This window comes from Saimiri boliviensis, chromosome 12 (assembly GCF_048565385.1).
Source record: "Saimiri boliviensis isolate mSaiBol1 chromosome 12, mSaiBol1.pri, whole genome shotgun sequence".
Taxonomy (NCBI): Eukaryota; Metazoa; Chordata; class Mammalia; order Primates; family Cebidae; genus Saimiri; species Saimiri boliviensis.
The window spans coordinates 84,003,852-84,023,986 of NC_133460.1; the positions used below are offsets into that span (position 1 = coordinate 84,003,852).

At 43.4% G+C, this 20,135-nt stretch overlaps 1 protein-coding gene across 7 annotated transcripts in view; it reads left to right on the forward strand.

The window, feature by feature from the left end:
• Positions 1-20,135, forward strand: part of CNNM1 (cyclin and CBS domain divalent metal cation transport mediator 1) — a 67,111-nt gene that overhangs the window by 41,028 nt on the left and 5,948 nt on the right. For 4 of the 7 annotated variants that reach the window (XM_003922313.4, XM_010333195.3, XM_039464971.2 and 1 more), the window contains 3 exons: positions 2,443-2,505; positions 11,206-11,369; positions 19,921-20,104. In XM_003922313.4, the coding sequence (XP_003922362.1) occupies positions 2,443-2,505; positions 11,206-11,369; positions 19,921-20,104 (411 nt within the window). The remainder of the gene's footprint in view (positions 1-2,442; positions 2,506-11,205; positions 11,370-19,920; positions 20,105-20,135) is intronic. The other 3 variants (XR_005578384.2, XM_003922312.4, XM_010333196.3) reach the window with 1 other exon arrangement.

Here is a 20,135-nt window from a genome sequence, read left to right on the forward strand (position 1 = left end):
AACTAAGGAAATGACTTGCTTCAAATCACCCTGTAAGTTGGTGACCTGCCAAGATGCTTCCTGGTGTCCTGGCTAGTTCACACAGCACAGTAAAATACAGATTTTAGATCCATCATATTCTGGAATGCAATTTCTAAGTACCAATAGTGGAACAATTTGTAATGTAATTGTTATAGTGTAATAGCCCAGCCGGTGGCTGAAATGAAGTACCTGTCCAGTCTGAAGAGAGGCAGAGCTTAAGTTGGAGGATATCTGGAAAATTGAAAAGACCCTGGTACATTATTATACTTAAGCCAACAAATCTCAGTCAAGGTTGATGAAGGAAGTATCGGTGCTCAGTAGAACTCTGGATGGGTGAGGGACAGGCTACAGGACTTGGGCAAACCTTAGCTCTCTAAAGGAAATTTCCATCATCCATCACTTGAGCGACTATTCCTGGGATTCTAATATGTTACCTAGAAATGTCTGTGGTTTCTTCCAGAAGACCAAAAGAGGTGGAAATTCTGAGAGAGAGGGAAAAAAAAGACCTACATATGGCTTCCTAGCCCACCCAATTTATATGACCTTCTTTCTTTAAAAAAAAAAAAAAATTGTTTTAAGTGGAAAGAAGATGTTATCTGATTTCTTCCTTTCCTACCTTCCTGTCTCTAGTTCTTTCCAAAGCTCTCAATTGTATCAGTGAGATAGAAATAAAGTTGCACCATTTATTTCTCCTTTAAAAATAGTTAACTAAAAAGAAGCATAACACTCTTTCCCTTTCTTTCGCCATGTTACTGAGCATCTTGGTAAACCTTCCAAAAGAAAAAGAAATATTATTAGCCAATAGGAGTAAAAAGACATTGTCTATCCTCCCCAAATCCATACTTAGTGTAGTGAAATGTGAAGTAACTGCAAGGGCCAGCCATACCTCATGGTTATCCCCAGTGAATGCTCAGCCCATAGTCAAGCCATGCAGCATCTTTCACTTGCCAAGAACCTCAGCCTATAGGTTGAGGGAGAGCTTCAGTCTAAGCTAAACAGCAATAAAATCTTGTAGGGTCTTGACCCAGCCCACTCCCTGTATGCTTGAAGCTAGCCTGTAGTTTAATCAGTCTTTGAGGATGAGGAGTAAGATGATGAGTTTGCTACAATACTGGCACTATGACCTATGCTTCAAAGTTGAACTTGAGGCTACAAGGAAGTCTCTGGCTTTCCTAAATGAGGTGAAGGGAACATAATCTACACTGTCTTCTTCTTGGTTCTGATTGCCAGGAACCCATGGTAGCTGGAATAGGTGCACACGCAAGTATACAGATGTAGAGAAAACAAGTCTCCTATCTGTTTGGTGTATACGTTTATACACTGTATAATACATTGTATACAATATATACAGTTTGGTATATACATTTATACATTTAGAACTATGATTCTTCTTAGGAATAGGGGGTTTCTTAACTCCAGTGTGTCTCATAACATTAGAGGCCCATTCTAATATTCATTAACATCTCATGTCAGAGTAAAGGATTATCAGGTAGGTAATTTCAAATAAAATCATTTGGTGTAGCAAATAAAACTGCAGACGCTGCCTATTTCAGTATGCTATCATTCGCAGTCTGGTTTCATTTAGCTCCTTAAAAGGACTCTGGGAACGATCAGATAAGAGAGACGAAGACAGGTTCCCATGGTTCCCATGCCCAGACACCACTTGATGGGGGAGGGACTGGACTGTTACAACACACTCTACTCCACCCAGGCCCCCAAGTGATAGCCAGCACCATTCACACTCTGTGGGGAAAGAGAAGGAAAAAGGAATAGAGGGATGCTTTGGACCACTGGTACTTACTACGAAGTGGCTATGATTTAATTCATCAAGTCGATTCACATTAACACTGCTAGATATAGTGTTCTTCCTGTTTCCCTATCCTCTAGCAATGCACAATTCCTCGCCAACACTGTGACCAGAGGGAGCTCCTAGGAATCAGAGAAAGGATCTCGCTTCCTCAAGGATGCCCCTAGCAGGAGTACACACTTTCCTTTCAGGACTCTGCGTGCCTATGCAGGCACCCTCGGCAGTTGAGCTCCATGGCAGATGGGAGAGCTTGGTAGGAATGCAGTGCTGGGCTCCCAGCATGTTTGCTGGCTCAAAATGGGAGCCCCAGAGAATGCTGCCTACATGTTCCCCACAGGGCTCAGCTTGTGCTTATGCATCTCTGATTCTAAGATGTGTTGCACATCTTTTCAGATCACTTTCAGCAAAGTCCATTTTATTTTCTTGTCTTTCTGGAGAGTGGCTTTGTAAGAGGATGCAATTCCTGTGTTTTCAGAGTCAAGATTCCTTTTTGCAGAGAAATGTGATGTTGTAAAGATCCAGGAACAGTCTCACCTACTTTGTTCTTTGTCTCTTTCCTTTTGTGTTTATATCTTCCCTTTTGCAACTCAAAATCCTTGGCCCTTGACTTTTAGTGCCCGTCTCTGTGTCTCGTACCTTCGCTGTCAGCAGAGGGGACTCTCTGGCAGGCTCCCCAGGTAAACATGCATGTGTGTCTTGGGTCTCTGTAGATCCAGAGGGGTTTGCAATATGCCTTTGGCCTCTGTCACTTTCCTGCATGAGAACGGATCTCTCCAGCAGGCATTCCTGTGACTAAGGCTGAGCACTTTGCACAAATAGCACTCATTTGCACATACTGGCCAGGCATTGCTGGTTCAGTGGTATCATTTGTGAATTGACCTCCCAGGAATGTATCTGTATGTGCACATGGAAAAATGGTAGAAGTGAAGGATAGTGTGAGTTTTTCCTCATTTGTCTGACTATAGAACGGAGGGATGAGGAGTACAGCAGGAATGAAATTGGAATTGTGGAATACTATGCTTTATTTCTACCTATTTTCTTTCTACTCTTCTTTCCTTCCATGTCCTCATCTTCCTAGTAATGTTTACTATGTGATGATCCTATTCTCACTAGCTCTGCTCATACAAAGGATGCTATATATAAAACTTTCAAAACAACTTTTCATTAGGTTTAAACTCTTTTGTTAATAAATGACATAGTCACTGAGTTTCTTTTTAATGAGGTAACAACTCCTCATAGAGCTAGACAATAATTCAGTGACTAAGTGGAATGCAATAAATCTGAATGATCAATCAACTGTTTGTTTTTAATCAATCAACCTCAACTCAGAGGTTGTTCTGCTGGACTCACAGAGCAAGTAATGACTAAACCAGGAATTTATTTGTTAAGTTGCCCTGCAGTTAGAACACAGTCCAATTTTCTCAACTCTCTAAATCTGTATCCCTTATCACATTGCTGGGTAATGATACTAAGACCCCACCATATCCTCAGTCATCCAGAAACCACTTATGTTTCTCTGTATAGTAGACCTTCAACATTCAAAATAAAAAAGCTTATGTTCTGAGAAACCTCAAATTTGCAAACTCAGATTTATGTTGACTTCCATTTTTTCCCCAAATCACATTTTTTTTAATCAAAAACCATCTGGTCCCCATGTTTATCTACACAAGATAAGTTAACCCACCTTCTCAAATTTCATGGAAGTTTTCGCGCTCTCTCTCTCTCTCTCTCTCTCTCTCTCTCTCTCTCTCTCGATGGTGATTTTCCACTAAGAAATAGTTTTTCTTGCTTTGTGAGAGCGCATGCCTTCATGATGACTACAGGATCGGACAGTCAATGTGAGATGCCAATCTGGTGCCCTCACCAGCTAAACGGTCTACTCCTACATGCAGCAAAATTAGAAATGACCACATGATGGACCTTCAGTTTCTTCACATGCAGTGAATCTTGGTGAATGCCAAGAGTGTGCTGTGAAGGTTCAGTGAAAAGGGAAGATGCACATTTTAAAAGACTTTCAGGCAAAAAGATTAAAGCAGGGGTGTATTTGCCTTTTTAATTAACTTCAGTTAACCAGATGGCATAGTTAATTGTAACTTCCCAGTTAAAGGAACGTTAATTCTAGTTCATCTGTATTGATTATGACAAAGTTCATAATAATCCCGTGTCAGACAGAGATTAAAGTGACTCCTTCCTGCTGTGCAGAACCCCCAGGAAGTGCTGAGACTTCTGATCCCACTCTGGCTGGTGTCATGTGCCCCTGAGAGCATTTTCAGCTTTCCCCCCTTTTCCATGACTGTGGATATTCAGCCCAACAGGAGATTAGGGTCAACACAATGGCAACCTTACCCATAAAGAGGTGAGCTTATTCCCACCCTTGGTTTAACTCTGTAAGGTGAAACAGTGGTGGGTATAGTGGGAGAAAACTAGAGGTAGGGAGTGCCTAGCTTATCCTTTGGCTTGTTCCTCTGCACCTTATGTCTGGTCTCTATCTATAACTAATCACTGTGCCTTCCCAGTGATCAGGTGACATCCACAGATCTATTCTGCGGTGTTTCCTCTGTCACTCTTGCTTTTGTTCCATATCATTAAAAGAAGTAGCCTCAGGCCAAGCACAGTGGCTCACACCTGTAATCCCAGCACTTTGGGAGACCGAGGCAGGCAGATCAGTAGGTCAGAAGTTCGAGACCGGTGTGACCAACATGGTGAAACCCCGTCTCTACTAAAAATACAAAAATTAGCTGGGCATAGTGGTATATGCCTGTAAGCCCAGCTACTCAGGTACTCAGGCGGCTGAGGGAGGAAAATGGCTTGAACCTGGGAGGCAAAGTTTGCAGGGAGCTGAGATCCCGCCACTGCCCTCCAGCCTGGGTGACAGATACCCATCTCAAAAAAAAAAAAAAAGTAGCCTCAGAGGTCTGGGATTTTGTAGAAAGAAGTTCCAGGTAACTTCTGGCCCCTATAAGCGCAGAGACTTTGGAACTAAGTGTTCTTTTTCAGTGCTCAATTGTAGATTCATAATGTGCACTGAAAGCAATAATGATGCCATTTTTTCCTAGAATATACCAGGAGTGTCTAAAAAAAAATGTTTTCACTTTGCAAAATATGCTAAGTGGAACTATTGACTTCTGATCCAGATACAATAATTTACACATATGCTAAGTCTCAACCCTACCTTATATGGGAGTAGGGGGATAAATCCTAGAAATCAGTAGGGCCTTTAAGTCTAAAAAAGAACTGTCATTGTCTTATTTGACTCCCCACAATCACTTTGTAAGATAGGCAGGAATTGTCATTGGAAAACAATAGTTAACAAATCAGGCTCTGAGAAAGTCGGTCAGTGTTGTCTGTGTGGTAGGTAGGTAGAGGACAAAGACTAAAATCGAAGTCTTAGATCCTGCTCTCCACTTACTGCCTTGTACCTTGTACCTTGCTGTACCTCTGAATATAGACATTTTGTGCCCCCTAGAGGGCGGTGATTTATTTGCATTTTGAAAGCAGTGCTAATAACAAATCTGTTGCTCACACTAGATTGAGGCCAGGGTCTCTGCACCAAATATTGCCATCATTATCCATAGGGAGTGTCTTTCTATTTGAGTCTTAGTTTGAAACAAGAGCACAGTGGTTTTCAGATTACCTCCAGAGTGTGGTGTACTTAACCAACTTGGCAGGTGCTTTCATTTAAAAATGAAACTTCTGGTCGGTGGGGGGTTATAAGTACCCAGCCCCACTCCAGTTACCATTCCCTTTCCCCAGATTCACTCCTCCTTTCTTCTCCTGGTGGTGGAGATAATTTTGAATTCCCCATGACAGTCCTTTCAAATCCACAAAAGCACAGAGACAAAGACTTTGGAACCAAGGGTTCTTTTTCAGTGCTTGGTTATCCATCTGTAGTGTGCATTGAGATCAATAATGGGGCAGTTTTCTCCTCAAATATACAGAGAATCCTTAAAAATAATATTTCTACTTTGCAAAACGTGGTAAGTGGAAATATTCCTTTGGGTTGGCTCTTGTATGACGAACATTTGGGAACCATTAAAGCTTCATGTAAAGTAAATGAGTTCAGCTGGGATCCTATCTTGGGCTGGCTTAGAGTTCACATTGCAGCTTTGACAGACAGCTGGCTTTGGTGTTTGGTTGTCTGATGCTAAATATTACCCCAATATAATGAATTGCAATAATCCTAGTTTGTACTCTTACAGGTCTATGTAATTAAGCTTCCTTATCCATTTTGAAGAACAGAGATGGCCCATGGCACAATCATGGTCAGACCAAAGTAGGCCATTCTCCCTCACCCTTCACTGATATTACAAAAGATGTAAGCAGGCAACCCCTGAACCCTCCTTTTTCCTCAAATCCCCATAAGGAAAATGGGAGCATAGCATTCTACTTCTGTATCTTGGGGTCTGCTTCCGGGGTAAGGTTGTGAAGGCTCCCTGGATACAGGTGTCACAAATAAAGCAAGAGTCCCAGAGCTGCTGTGTATAGATTTTCATGGCCCCTGACTATTACTGCAGAAGGATAGGAGATTCCATCCGGCCCCAATTACAGTGTGAAGTCCTCTTCCATACCCATTGCCACCTTGCTGCCAATTTTACCCTAGTGCCTTCTCTTCCTAAAGCTCAGTAGTCCAAGTAGCCAACACAGGACAGATATCTCTTGCAGATTAACCACTCAAAGGCTGCAGGAATGAGGTCTGCCATACTTTCATAGAGCAGAAAACCCTGCTCCCCAATACCCAGTCACACCTGAGCCAACCCAAGATCTGATGTAAAAGCAAGAGTGAGCAAGGTGTGGGTTGGCTGCTTGGCCCGCCACCTGTTGACAGTTCTCATGGTATGTATTACCCATCACTGTTTTATCTGTCTCCTCCAGACCTCCTCGCACTATACTTAGGATTTTCCTCCTCTCTTCACTCCCCAAAGCTGTGCCTCTGTGCTCTTAGGAGAAGCCAAGGGTAATTATACAACTTGAACTAGTTTGCCATGCTGCTAGGACACTCGTCTGTTACTGATTTCTTCTGTTTTTTTTTTTTTTTATTCTTATATATAGCTACTATTATTAAAATCATTCCCATTTCCCTTACTCAGAAATCTTTGAGTGTATGTGCACAATTACCAAAATGCCAAGTCATCAGCATCCCACCTATTGAGGAATATCAGTCTCTAGGACATAAAAACATTGATCTCACACAATACTCAGAGGAGCTGAGACTTTGTCACAGAGTAAGGGTTCCTTTTTCTTTTAAAAATTGTTTTTATAGACTCGACCTTTGTAAGATAATTGTATCATTTGGTGTTGGGAATTCTTTATGATTTTATAAATACACTTTCAATAGCATTGTTTTTACTTTAAAAAAAAGAGAGAGAGAGAGAGAGAGACATGTTTTCCTCCCAGAACAACAGTGATGTACCTTGTGTTTGAAATGTGAGTCTCCGTGGGTGTCATCTACACTGGACGCCAGTAAAACAATGAGAGCTTTGGAGGGAACTGGGATGTAGTTGTTGCCTCTTGGTAAGCTTCCACAGATGGAAGGGGTTTAGGAGATAAAATAGGGCTATTTCCTTGTTGTCCTCCCTGAATATATCTTGAATTATGGCATAGAGATAAGGATGTGGAACAACCAGTATGAGGTGTGTGAAGCCCATGTCTGGCCAGGAAAGCAGAGGATAATTAAGAAATGGTGGTGATTCTCAGGGCAGCTGAAACCACAGACCCTGCTCATACTGTCTTCCCTTGGTTATATCCAAACTGAGTTGAGGCCCAAACCCACCAGGTCAAGGTATGATTTTCCAGATGCTGTTCTGGGGCCAAAGAAGCTACTTTTGGGCAGGACTCTTTGCTCCCCTTTCCTGCAACAACTAGCCTGGAGGAAAGAACACAGACTTAGCCAGGTACCACCCTAAAACAGCCACAGATGGATCTCATCAAACCAGAACTCACCAGTTTGTTTTCTCTCTTTTTATAGATTTAGGGGGTACAGTGCATTTTGTTACATGGGCATATTGCCCAGTGGTGAAGTCTGGACTTTTAGTGTGGCCATCACCCAAATAGTGTATGTTGTACCAATTAGGTAATTTCTGTCCCTCGCCCTCTCCCACCCTTCTGGGTCTCCAATGTCTATTATTTCACTATGTCCACTTGTACATATTATTTAGCTCCCACTTATAAGGGAAATAATGCAACATTTGACTTTCTGAGTTAATTCACTTAAGATAATGGCCTCTATTTCCATCCATGCTGCTGCAAGAGACATAATTTCATTCTTTTTCTGACTGAAGACTATTTCATTGTGTGTGTGTGTGTGTGTGTGTGTGTGTGTGTGTGTGTGTACTAAATCACAGTTTCTTTATCCGGTCATCCATTGATGGATGCTTGGGTTGATTCTGTATCTTTGCTATTTGTGAATAGGCTGTAATAAACACACACATACAGGTGTCTTTTTTATGTAATTTCTTTTCCTTTGGGTAGATATCCAGTCATGGGATTGCTAGCTTGAATGGTGGTTCTATTTTTAAGAACTCATTAGTTTGTTTTCAAGGGATCAGGCCCGGAAATGAAATGTACTTTTTCTGCCCACACTACTGCTTTTTACAATCACCTTGGTGCTTCATGTTGTTCTGTAGGGCATCATCACTATCCCTGTCCCTGTCAGTTCTTAGTCACTCTGGAGAAGGGTCTGGTCCCAGCGGATGGGTAGGGCTCTAGGCAACTGACTCCAGGACCCTCTGTTTCACATGCCCTTATTAAACAAACAGTCCTGCTGCTCCATGTGGCCTCTTCCTTAAGCTACTGGGCCAAGGCCTGAGCCTTCTTGGTGCCCTTTGATTCTAGTTGCACACTACTTTATTCTATCCAGACACATTTCTGGAATGTCCTGCTCCCTACCCTAGCTTCTTCGAGAAGTAAGCTTCCCCAGAATGACTTTAGGTTGCCAGAGAAAGGCTTTGTGATTCCAGGATGATTTAAGAGCTCTGAAACCGTTTTTTAAAACAAAATTTAGATTATAAACATCAAGAGTCGCCATATCACCATATGGGACCCTGGCATGCTGATTCATGTATTCTACACGTTTTCCTTGAGTACCTTCTTTAGGCTAGGCACTGTTGTAGGTGCTGGGCGTACAATGAAGATAACCAAAGAAGACAAAGTCTCTGCCCTCATGGAATTAAAAGTTGAATTAAGTAGATGTAACAAATAATTACAATGTGTAATTATACTTGTGAAAGTGCTCTGAAAGGATGGACGGGGGTCATGATACAGGAGAACAGGAGGACTCTTCTTAGGGTGACCAGACAAGGTCTTCAGGGAAGGTGGCGCCTCAGCTGAGCAGGCAGCCATTAGCTAAGGTGGGAGGTGGGGTGGGGAGAGGAAATGGCATTCATGGAGGTGGGGAAAGCCTGCATGGTTAAGGATGCCCAAGGAGGCCAGTGACTAGAGTAAAGCAAGAGAGGGGAAAGCAGGCTCCAAGATAAGATCAGACAGGAAAGCAGGGGCCAGGTCACAGCAAGGAATTTGGATTTTATTGAGATACAATAGGAAGTTGATTTGTTTTAAAATGATTCTGTTAGCTAAGGTGAAAACAGACTATAAGATTCTAAGAGGGGAGACTGTGGTCCAGGCAAAGCTGAGGTAGCTGGGATTTGAGTGGAGACAGATGCAGGACCAATGGGCTCATTATCAGAGTCAACAGCAGGGCTCCATGTGGGGCTGAGGGAGTGGCAGGAGTCAAGGGTGATCCCGGAGTCTCTGGTTTCAGGAACTGCATAGAAGTGGATGACACTTACTGAGAAAGAGGAAGACTGGAAATGGACTCCTTAATTCTATAGTCAGATCAAGGCAGTGATGATTATGGTTCTAATGAGAAAATGATTCAACCTATTGTTATTTTACTCTTTCTGCTACATTGTTTCCCAGACAACAGCTTGGCAGCTAAATAGATCATCAACCTTCCGTGACTAACTCCAAATAAATGCTAATCAAATATTTTGATTGATGGTAGCATTATCTCAAGAGACAGGATTAAATTTCCAAGGTTCTACCCTGAAAGAGCAGAATCTATAAAGAATCTGCTTCTTCATTTGAGCCCTCTGAACTAAATCTGTGTTAAGAGAAGCCAACAGCCTCCTCATGCCCTTTTTTGGAAGAAATGCAGAGCTGCATCATTTGGGAAGCAGAAGGATGCGGGGAGCTTTCTTTGCAGTCTACCATGGGGTGGTTCCACAGATGAGACAATATTGGAGTCTCCTTTGGTATTCTCTTTTCTGTTGTTCCTGGGGAGGGCAGCTTACATAAAACCAAGGGACATGGTGTTAATTGATGTTTTCTAAGAAGTATTTCTTAAAAATGTGAAAAGAACCTGGCTAAGCATTCGGGAGATCTTTGACAGAAGGCCTGCAGATTATTCCAGTGCCCCCTTAGGCCTATGTAAGAGCCCAGCCCTAGACACACACCTTGGTCCTTCTTAGTCCAGCCCATCTATATGGGGCAAGGAGTTCTCAGGGCCAATGGGATGTGCTGAGGTAGAGCCTGTGTCTTCCCTTCTAAACCACATTTCAGACATCCAGGATCCTGGAATCCCCCACCCAAACAGTCCTAGAGGACCAGGGTCCAGAAGCCCTAGGGCCAAGGCTGGGTCTCCACCCACACCTGTTTTCTGGCATGGTTGCTATGAGCATTTGTCAAAGAAAAGGATAAAGCCTATTTTTACGGTTTATTAATGTGACTTCTAACTTAAAACTATTTATCCTTGTGGTTTGTGGGCTTCCATTTGTCCCAGCCACTGCCAACATAGGGGCAGGCCTGAGTTCTCCCCACTAAAGTGTATGGCCATATAAGGATTGGTTGCCTGTGCTGTGATAGACGGTTTTGAGGGCAAACCCAAGGCCTTGGCCTTTCTAAAACAGGGTTTGTGGTTGGAGTTTATGTAAATACGTCCCCATGGTAAAGGGCCTCATGGTCTAGGGCAGCAAGCCATGCTCATAGTACCGACTTCATCTTGTTCAGGGTCCTTGTGCCCCTAACCTGAAGACAAGAATCAAGGAAGATGTGAACTATCTTCCCCCTGTCTGGGGGAAACAAATGCTCCAGCTCCTCACTGGGAGAGGGTGTGGGGAGCAGCCCGAGTGGAAGAGAGCCATGAGTTTGTCTTAGGTATTTGTTCCTCATAGGAATAAGCATCAGCAAAGCAGCTCAGCTCCTTCCCAGGTTCTGATGGGAAGGGCAAGGCCCATTGCCACCACCCTGTGTTACCATTGCCTAAAAGTCGTATGGGACTTCAGTAAACAAAGCCTGTCTCTCCCTCCCTCGCTCCTTGCCTCCCTTCCCCTTCTTCCTCCCCACCCATCCCTCCTTTTTTCTCCATCTCTCACCATCTGCAGTAAACCGGTCCCCTTCTCGCTGCAGTGGGTTGAATCGCTCTGAGTCTCCAAACAGAGAGCGTAGTGACTTTGGGGGCAGCAACACCCAGCTGTACAGCAGCAACAACAACCTCTACACGCCGGACTACTCAGTCCACATCCTCAGCGATGTGCAGTTTGTGAAGGTAACTCCCCCAGGAAGGTGCTCTTGTGAAAGTGCTCTGAAAGGATGGACAGGGGGTCATGATGTAGAACAGGAGGAATCTTCTTAGGGTGACCGGACAAGGTCTTCAAGGAAGGTGGTGCCTCAGCTGAGCAGGCAGCCATTAGCTAAGGTGGGAGGTGGGGTGGGGAGAGTGGGAAGCATTGGCTGGGTGAGCGGGACAAGGAGACTCCCATCCCTAGGCAGGATGTGTGCACCATTCCCATGTGTTCCAATACAGTGCTGGGTGGTAACTGCTACTGGCTGTATAAAGGCTGTTTTCAGTAAGCTTTATGACTGTCCACTATTTGTCACTCTTTTAACATCTTCTGACCCCCATTTTTCATGTGGGAAAAATGATCCACAAAGTACTGGATTAGCTTGCCTGACACAAGTTGCTGCCAGAATTGCTTCCTTTGGATCCCCTACCACTGGCGTCAGTTTGATTTTGTTCACTGATTTTTTTTAAGATAAGATTTTTCTCCTGTAATCCCAGCACTTTGGGAGGCCGAGATGGGTGGATCATGAGGTAAAGAGATCGAGACCATCCTGGTCAATATGGTGAAACCCCATCTCTACTAAAAATACAAAAAATTAGCTGGGCATGGTGGCGTGTGCCTGTAATCCCAGCTACTCAGGAGACTGAGGCAGGAGAATTGCTTGAACCCAGGAGGCAGAAGTTGTGGTGAGCCGAGATTGCACCATTGCACTCCATCCTGGGTAATGAGAGTGAAACTCCGCCTCAAACAAAACAAAACAAAACAAAACAAAACAAAGATAAGATCTTTCTAAGATAAGTTTGAGGGTGATTAATAAACCAAGTGATATATAGAAGAAACCACACTCTACATCTGCCTGTCTGTTGGTTAGTAAGAAGAAACTATAATATACTTTCACATGTTAATATATTTTTATACTTTAATATTTAATGTCTAAAACACAACTTGTGTGTTAACTGAAAATCTTTGTAGTCACTAGAAGGACACCCTGAAAATTACTAAGCTAATTGAAGAGACCCATGTGCAATTGCCCAGGAGAGAGGTAGCAGGGCTCATGGCCTCATAATTAAAGAGGAGAGGGGAGCTGTTTCTTCCTACCCCTCTTTGGGATTGGCATCATACAAACCTTTAACAGTTTCCCCTTTTCTCTTGTTTCCATAGGTTCTATTTGTTTTGTTTTCTAGTATTCTGCAAACCATTACAAACTTTGGCTTGACATTTGACTAGAGCCCCATTTATCCCAGGCCAGCAAAACACCCAGTGAGATCACTTGGTAGCTGCTGGATTGCAGGCTGGGTCATGAGAGGTGCACTGAAGTCACAAGGGTAGAAGAAGGTCGTTCTTTCCAGAACACACACCTTCAGTATTTGGAGAGCAGTGTGTGCTGGCCAGCTTTCTGTGTTTAGGACTTTGTGGACAACCCTGAGTTAAAACTGACATCAGCCTATAAAAGAAACCTTGAAAAGTTACCACGGGATGTTGCCAGAGAGAGTGACAGAACCTGGGGGATGGGGTGAGACAGTAACTATTTTTGCAGTAAACCGTGCAAGGCACTTTACCGAGTCCTTTGTTTGAATTATCCATTTAATCTCACAGCCACCCTACAAGCTCGGAATTACTGTCATTCCCATTTTATAGATGAAGAGTTGAAGTTTGAGGTGTATACAATCCCATGGCTAGTAAATGGCAGAGCCAAGCTTCAGAGTTGGTTCTTTCTGCCTCCAGAATCCAAGCCCTAAACTCAGTGGGCTTTAGAGCAAGTGGTAGGACATCGGAGCTAAAGGAACCCAAGGGAAGTGTCTTTACAAGCTGACCATGCAATACTCACGGGTGAATATGACTGTGGGCACTTAAGTCTAATGTGACAAGGAGGTTAAACCTTTGAAAACCATAGCCCATGATTCTCCTCCGCATAGCTTCCATCCCTGAAGCCTCCTCATTGCTAATGCAGACCTTCCCCAGAAGGGAGGTAGGGGAAAAGCGGGAAAAGAGAAACTCTGTTAACTGAAAATCTTTGTAGTCACTAGAAGGACTGGTGGAAGAGACTACAACACTGTTGGTTTTAGTGTTGGACATGCGATCTGTGGGAATAGAAATGGAAAGTCATAATAATGAGTGTGTGATTCGACAAATATTTAATGGAGGCCTTCTCTGTTCTTGACATTGTTGAGATACTGTGGTGAAGACAGCAAGCTGCTGCCTTTCGGGAGCTTACTGGCTAATGAGGAAGAAAGATGACAAACAAATTGCCACATACATAACCTAGGTAATTTCAGGTAGTAATAAGAGCCATGAGAGAAACAACGAGGTCATTGGGATTGGGCAAAGAAAGAGTGTTTGGGCAGAGACGTCAAGGAGACTGCTCTTGAAATGGTTATCACACAGGCTGAGAAAGGACATTTTTGCTGAGAGTTGAAAGGGGACAGGGAGAATATTCAAGATCGAAAAACAGAGACAGGAAGGAGCTTGGTAGTTTAAGGGTCTGAGCACTCAGACCCATGGTGTGCAAAGGCAGAGGCCCCATGAGAATGGGGCGTCAAAGGTGGTATCATTTGGGATCTTTAGGCCAGAGTAAGTAATTTGGATTCTATTAAGTGTGTTGGGAATTTTTCTTTTTCCTTTCTTTCTTTCTTTTTTTTCTTTTTTTTTTTTTTTTTTTGGTAGAGACAGGGCTCTCACTGTTTCCCAAACTGGTCTCAAACTCTTGGCCAATGGGCCAGGCATGCTGGCTCACGTTTGTAATCCCAGCACTTTGGGAGGCCAAGGTGGGCGGATCACCTGAGGTCAGGATTTTGAGACCAGCCTGGCTAACATGGTGAAACCCCATCTCTACTGAAAATGTAAAAATTAGCTGGGCATGGTGGCAGACATCTATAAACCTAGCTACTTGGGAGGCTGAGGCAGGAGAATCACTTGAGCCCAGGAGGTGGTCATTATAGTAAGCTGAGATCGCCCCACTGCACTGGAGCCTGCAACAGAACAAGAGGTTTTCCCTGGTCAAAGCCCCTGTGGTTGGCTGCTAGAAGTTTTTTAAGGGCTTTTCATGTCCAATAGACTGAAGGTCCAGAAGTAAGTCCAGGAGTAACTGAACTTCAAGTGATCTTCCTGCCTCAAATGCACTAGATGTAACTTTCTATCTTATTTTGTAACTTCAAGATAAGTTGAGAATAACTTCAAGATAAGTTACAAAATGAGATAGAAAGGTTCATCTAATTGTCATCTGGGAAAGGTGTTAAACAAAGCCATGATTAATAGTAGTTAATAAGTTGTATGAAGGTACCAAAGACTTATGAAGGTTTTTTGAAATGTGTTCTGTGTCATCGTTAAGCTGAAAATACTTGACGGATGTCTTACAGTATGGACTGTGTAACCTTGACCAAGATCCTCCTTACCAGCTGGTGGTCAAATCCCTAGATTGCAGCATTGTGTTTTCGGGGATGAATAAACACCTTGAAAGTGAAAACAAAACTTCATACGATGATAGGAGGCCAGGCGCAGTGGCTCACACCTGTAATCCCACCACTTTGGGAGGCTGAGACAGGAGAATCACTTGAGGCCAGGAGTGTGAGACCAACCTGGGCAACAAAGTGAGACCCCATCTCTATAAAAAGAAATTTTTAAATTAGCCAGGCATGGTGGCATGCACTTGTAGTCCCAGCTACTCAGGAGGCTGAGGCAGGAAGATTGCTTAAACCCAGGAGTTCAAGGTTACAGTGAGCTGTGATCATGCCACTGCACTCCAGCCTGTACAACAGAGCGAGACCCAGTCTCTAAAATAAAATAAAATGACAGGAGACATCATGTTAGCCTAAAGGTTAACTTCTGGACACCTTGGCTGCTAAATCAAAATGTCCAGAAAGGCACCCTTGCTTTTCACTAGTTTAAGAATAAACAGACCTCCACTTCCTTTGCAGCTTAGAGGGTGCTTGGATTCTAAACTGGCCACTCTATAGGAAAAGACAGTTTGAACTAAAGCTGTTGCTCATAAATTCTTATATCTACTGCAGTGAAGAGGAAACAAAAACATGGAGCCTGTTGAAAAGTGGCTTGATTCCCTCAATCAACTAATGAATAAGTATTTGTTAAGCATTAACAATGTTTCCGGGTACCCTGAGCTATAATACAGAAATACAAATCTAATAAAAATATATCCTCTGCCTTATAAGTAGATTAAGACCTAGTTAGAGAGAAGAAGCTTAAGTTAAATAACAGTGACCAATGCAGGGTACTATCTAATTCTTTACAAAATTATGTGGCATTTTTTAAAGCACTAATTGGCTGGAGAATGTACTGAGCCTTTAGGAATTTGGAAAGAACAAGAGGAGAGTTAAGCCAATGCCATGCAAAGGGATACCCCTGAACAGGTATGGAAGGAGAGTAGACATGGTACATTCAAGGGACTGGTAAGAGAGAGGAGCTGGGCAGGACCATTGGTTCTGTCCTGGTGAGTAGTGGGAATGCTGCTGGCCCTGCAAGGTCAGGTCATGCAAACTGGGCACAGCCGTTTAGGTGATCCACTAAACCTTCACCATCCAGTACAGTAGCCAGTAGCCATGTGATCAATACAACCATTCAGTACATGTGGCTATTAAACGCATGAAGTGTGACTCTTTCAAACTGATGTGCTGTAGGTGCAAAATACACATTGTATTTCAAGACCAGTACAAGAAAAGAATATAAAATTCCTCACTAATCATTTTATACTGATCACATGATGATATGAAATTATTTTGGATATATTGGGTTAAATGAAATGTATTATTAAAATTAACTTTACCTGTTTTTACTTGTTAAAATGTGACTACTAGAAAACTTTGAATTACCCATGGGACTCACATTATATTTCTCTTCAACAGTATTATGCTAGATTAAAAGAAGTTGTCATAAGTTGTTGAACAAAGGGAAGGAACTGACAAGAAGTGATACCTGAATCTAGAAATGCTGCTGGGAGTAGCAGAGCAGAGTTGCTTCCTTGGATATATTGGGACCTTGTCAATAATTTCTTTTGAGGCAACACATTGACATGACAAGAGTTCTAAATTTTTTTTTAAATTTTTTAATAGGGAGATGTGTGAAAGCAAGGCTGTTAAGGCTGTGAGATGCACAGAGGATTTAGCCATTGGATGGTAACTTTCCTTTTACATAAAAACCCAACAGTGCGGACCCTCTCCAATCCCTACCCCTCCCCACCCTCACTGCCACACACTGCCATGCTTCTTCCCACCAGTGTCAGAGCCTGGCTGTGGCTGTCTGAATCTTCTCTTTGGCATCACTGACAAGTGGTGATTTAACATCTGTGTGAATGCCTCCAATGATGAGGCACTCAGTACCTTACAAGGAAGCGTGTTCCATTCACTCAGTATTGTTACCAAAAATACTTGCTTCCCATCCTTTCCCCCCTGACAATGTTTAAAGAGAGGATTAGAGTTCCTGGATCCTTGATTCCAGGTAACAAGAGGGGCATATCATTGTTTCATAAAAACAAAAAGAGCTCAAGTGCAGTAGTTCACACCTGTAATCCCAGCACTTTGGGAGGCCAAGGAGGGTGGATCACCGGAGTTTAAGAGTTCAAGACCAGCCTGACCAATATGGTGAAACCCTGTCACTACTAAAAATACAAAAAAATTAGCTGGGGATCATGGTGTGCACCTGTAGTCCCATCTACTCAGGAGGCTGAAAAAGGAGAATTGCTTGAACCCGGGAGGCAGAGGTTGTGCCACTGTACTCCAGATGAGGCAAGACAGAGCGAGACTCTGTCTCAAAAAAAAAAAAAAATTAAATTAAAATTTTTTTCAAAAGGAGTAATACAACTCACTGAAGATAAAATCTGGGCAGATCTTTTCCAAAAATAAATTAGTTAAATAATATAGAGCATTTGGCACAGTAGTCATTCCCAAGAGACTTTCAGCTTGGGGGATGCAGCCAGTCTACCAACTCATAGGCACCCTGGGCCAGCAAATCCATTTCAAAGCCAACTGAAACACAGCCTCTTCCTTCTCTCTTCCTCCTCCATTTCATCACTCTCTGTCCCTTTCCTTCTCCACTGTCCATACTTGGAATTGCTTTTCTTCCCCTACTTTCCTTTTTGCTTTATTTTCTTAATTAAGGATTTATTTTTCCAAGACCTAGTCTTGCTTTCACAGCACCTCCATTCACACTGACTCTGGGGGTGGAGGAGACACTGCTCCTTCCCGCACCTCCACCCTGTGCGCACCATGGCCAATTTAGACATAATGAGATGGTAAGCTCGACAGTTGTCTTTGAAATGCATGCCCATTATAAAGTCAAATGGTGAGGCATGCATGTGGGCATGTTTTAAACAACCATTTCTAACAGTTTTGTATGGTGGATTCACTTGTGTTACCTCATTATCTCTGGGCCTCTTTACAAGCTCGGAGAGGTTAACAAAGTGGCCAGTGCATTCATTTGCCCACTGGCTGATTAAAAGTGTATATGTATTAGACCAAGGTCACCCAGCTTGAAAATTGGGACTCAAACCTTAGTTCTTAGCAGAAAAATTGGGATTTGAACCTTAGTTCTTAGCAGGCTATGTTTCCCGCCATATTTCCTAGGTGAAGGGACACTTGGCCTTTGACAAAACTAGAAGGCAAATTTAAATAAAACTGAAGAACCCAAATAGAGTAAAATCAACTGCTTTGCTGGGCTTATCAAGCATCATTTAGGGAATTTTCCTGTCCTTTGCTGTTAGAGCCAAATTTCCGCATCTTTGGGGGAAATTTTGGAAGCTGACATCTTACTTCCTAACAGAGGGGGCTGCAAAAGTCAGGTATTCTCAACAAGATCATTGAATCGATGGAAGACTTTGGATAAATGCTAAGTGGAGACCTGTGGTTCCATGCCATCAAGCATAGAACATACCATTTTGACCTGAAAAATATCAAAGCCAGTTGTTAACACTTCACTGCTTTGTCCTTTAAAATCCTTTAGAAGGAAAAAACCAACACCTGAGTAGTACCTATGTCTAATTTTAACTAAGTCTTAAGTTGGCAATTCTCAAAGTGTGATCTCCAGACTAGCAGCAGCACCAGGAACTTACTAAAAATGCAAATTCTCAGTCTCCACCCCAGATCTCACAAATTAGAAACTCAGAGTTAAGCCCAACAATCTTGTTTTAACAAGTCCTTCAGATAATTCTGATGCTGAGGTTTGAGAATCACTGATTTAAACCATCAAGAGAAAACACTATTTGCCCGCTCAAATGGGGAGTAGTAAGATTAGAAGCCTGGAATCTGCACGTGTGTGTCCCATACGTACTGCAAAAAGGCATGCATTCTTAACTGGTGTTTTGTGATTAGATTAGTTATGCTTAGAATTTCCTTGCAAATATCCTGAAGTTTGTTATTGATCATGTCTAGTAAAATAATGGGTCTTGTCCGTTGTTAACCCAGGGCCTCTGTTGAGATCTTGCCAGATACAAAGCCAACTTCAAGCCTACTCTCCATCCCACTGTGTAAGCTTTGACCATCCCCTCTCCTATTTCCAGCAGACATCTTTTCTGAGTCAACATGTAATACCAATTCTGCCTCTACAGGAAAGAGAAGGAAAAATGAGCAGAATTTGTGGTTTTGTCTGTTCTCTAGCACTAATGCAGGGAAGGAGGGATGAAAATGCTTTAGGAGATGGTGTGATTGGGGAGGAGGTTATGCCATGTGCCATTTCCATTCTTCCTCCAGTGCCAGTCACTGATTAGCAGTTTCACATTCCTGTACTGAGTGGCACACAACTTAACCTGTTTTCACTGTTGGCAAGGATTCACAGTGCCAGTCTGTGATGTATACCCAGAGAACATGGGTGACAGAGACAACTTCCTGACTTTTAGAAGGAAAATAGTTGATTCATATTTTTCCCACCTGGAATCATGAAGACTCCGGTCTGGTCTAGCTGCAGTCTGACCTTCCGGATGCCCTCACTTGTGGGTGAGGTTTGACCCATCAGGAAAGTCACAAGGCTGACTCTGTGATTTGAAGAGACAGCTAGGAGACTTCACTGCTGTGGTCCCTGCCAACATAGGAGCATGACTCTACATCCAGGGATGGGCTTAGTCCAAGTCAGAAATGCCTGTGCTCTCTCAGGCCTTAGCCTCCAGCTCCCAGACACTAAGACCTAGGGTACAAGAGCTTCCCTGCCAGAATCCTACCTTACTCTCATCAAGTCACCCCCGATGCACCCTTAGGGCCTTTAGCAATAGTATAAATGTGTGTTTTAAACTTCTTGCTGGGCAACCACCCTGCTCACTGAAGATGCTCTCCATCCTCTCCAGGGTTTTGGAAGGTTTGGCTCTTCTGGGTGCCATAAAAATGAACAGTGGGTATTTGGGTGGCAGACCAGCAAAGGGTCCCCTCGCTGTCCCTGCTGGACTGCTACAGTGTGAGTAAGGCCCCTGTTTGTGGATCTCAGGCCTCAGAGGCCAAGGGTTCCAAGCACCAGAGCAAGGCTGCCCCGGAGCCTAGAAGACTGGCTGCATACTGGAGGGCTCTGACTAACTGCTCCTAAGCTCCTGCCTCTTCCTTGCAGATCACACGGCAGCAGTATCAGAACGCACTCACCGCCTGCCACATGGACAGCTCACCTCAGTCCCCCGACATGGAGGCCTTCACTGATGGGGACTCCACCAAGGCCCCCACAACCCGGGGCACACCCCAGACCCCTAAGGATGACCCTGTCACCATGCTCCTGAACAACAGGAACAGCCTGCTGTGTAAGTCAGCTGGGGGGATGGGCAGGCCGGG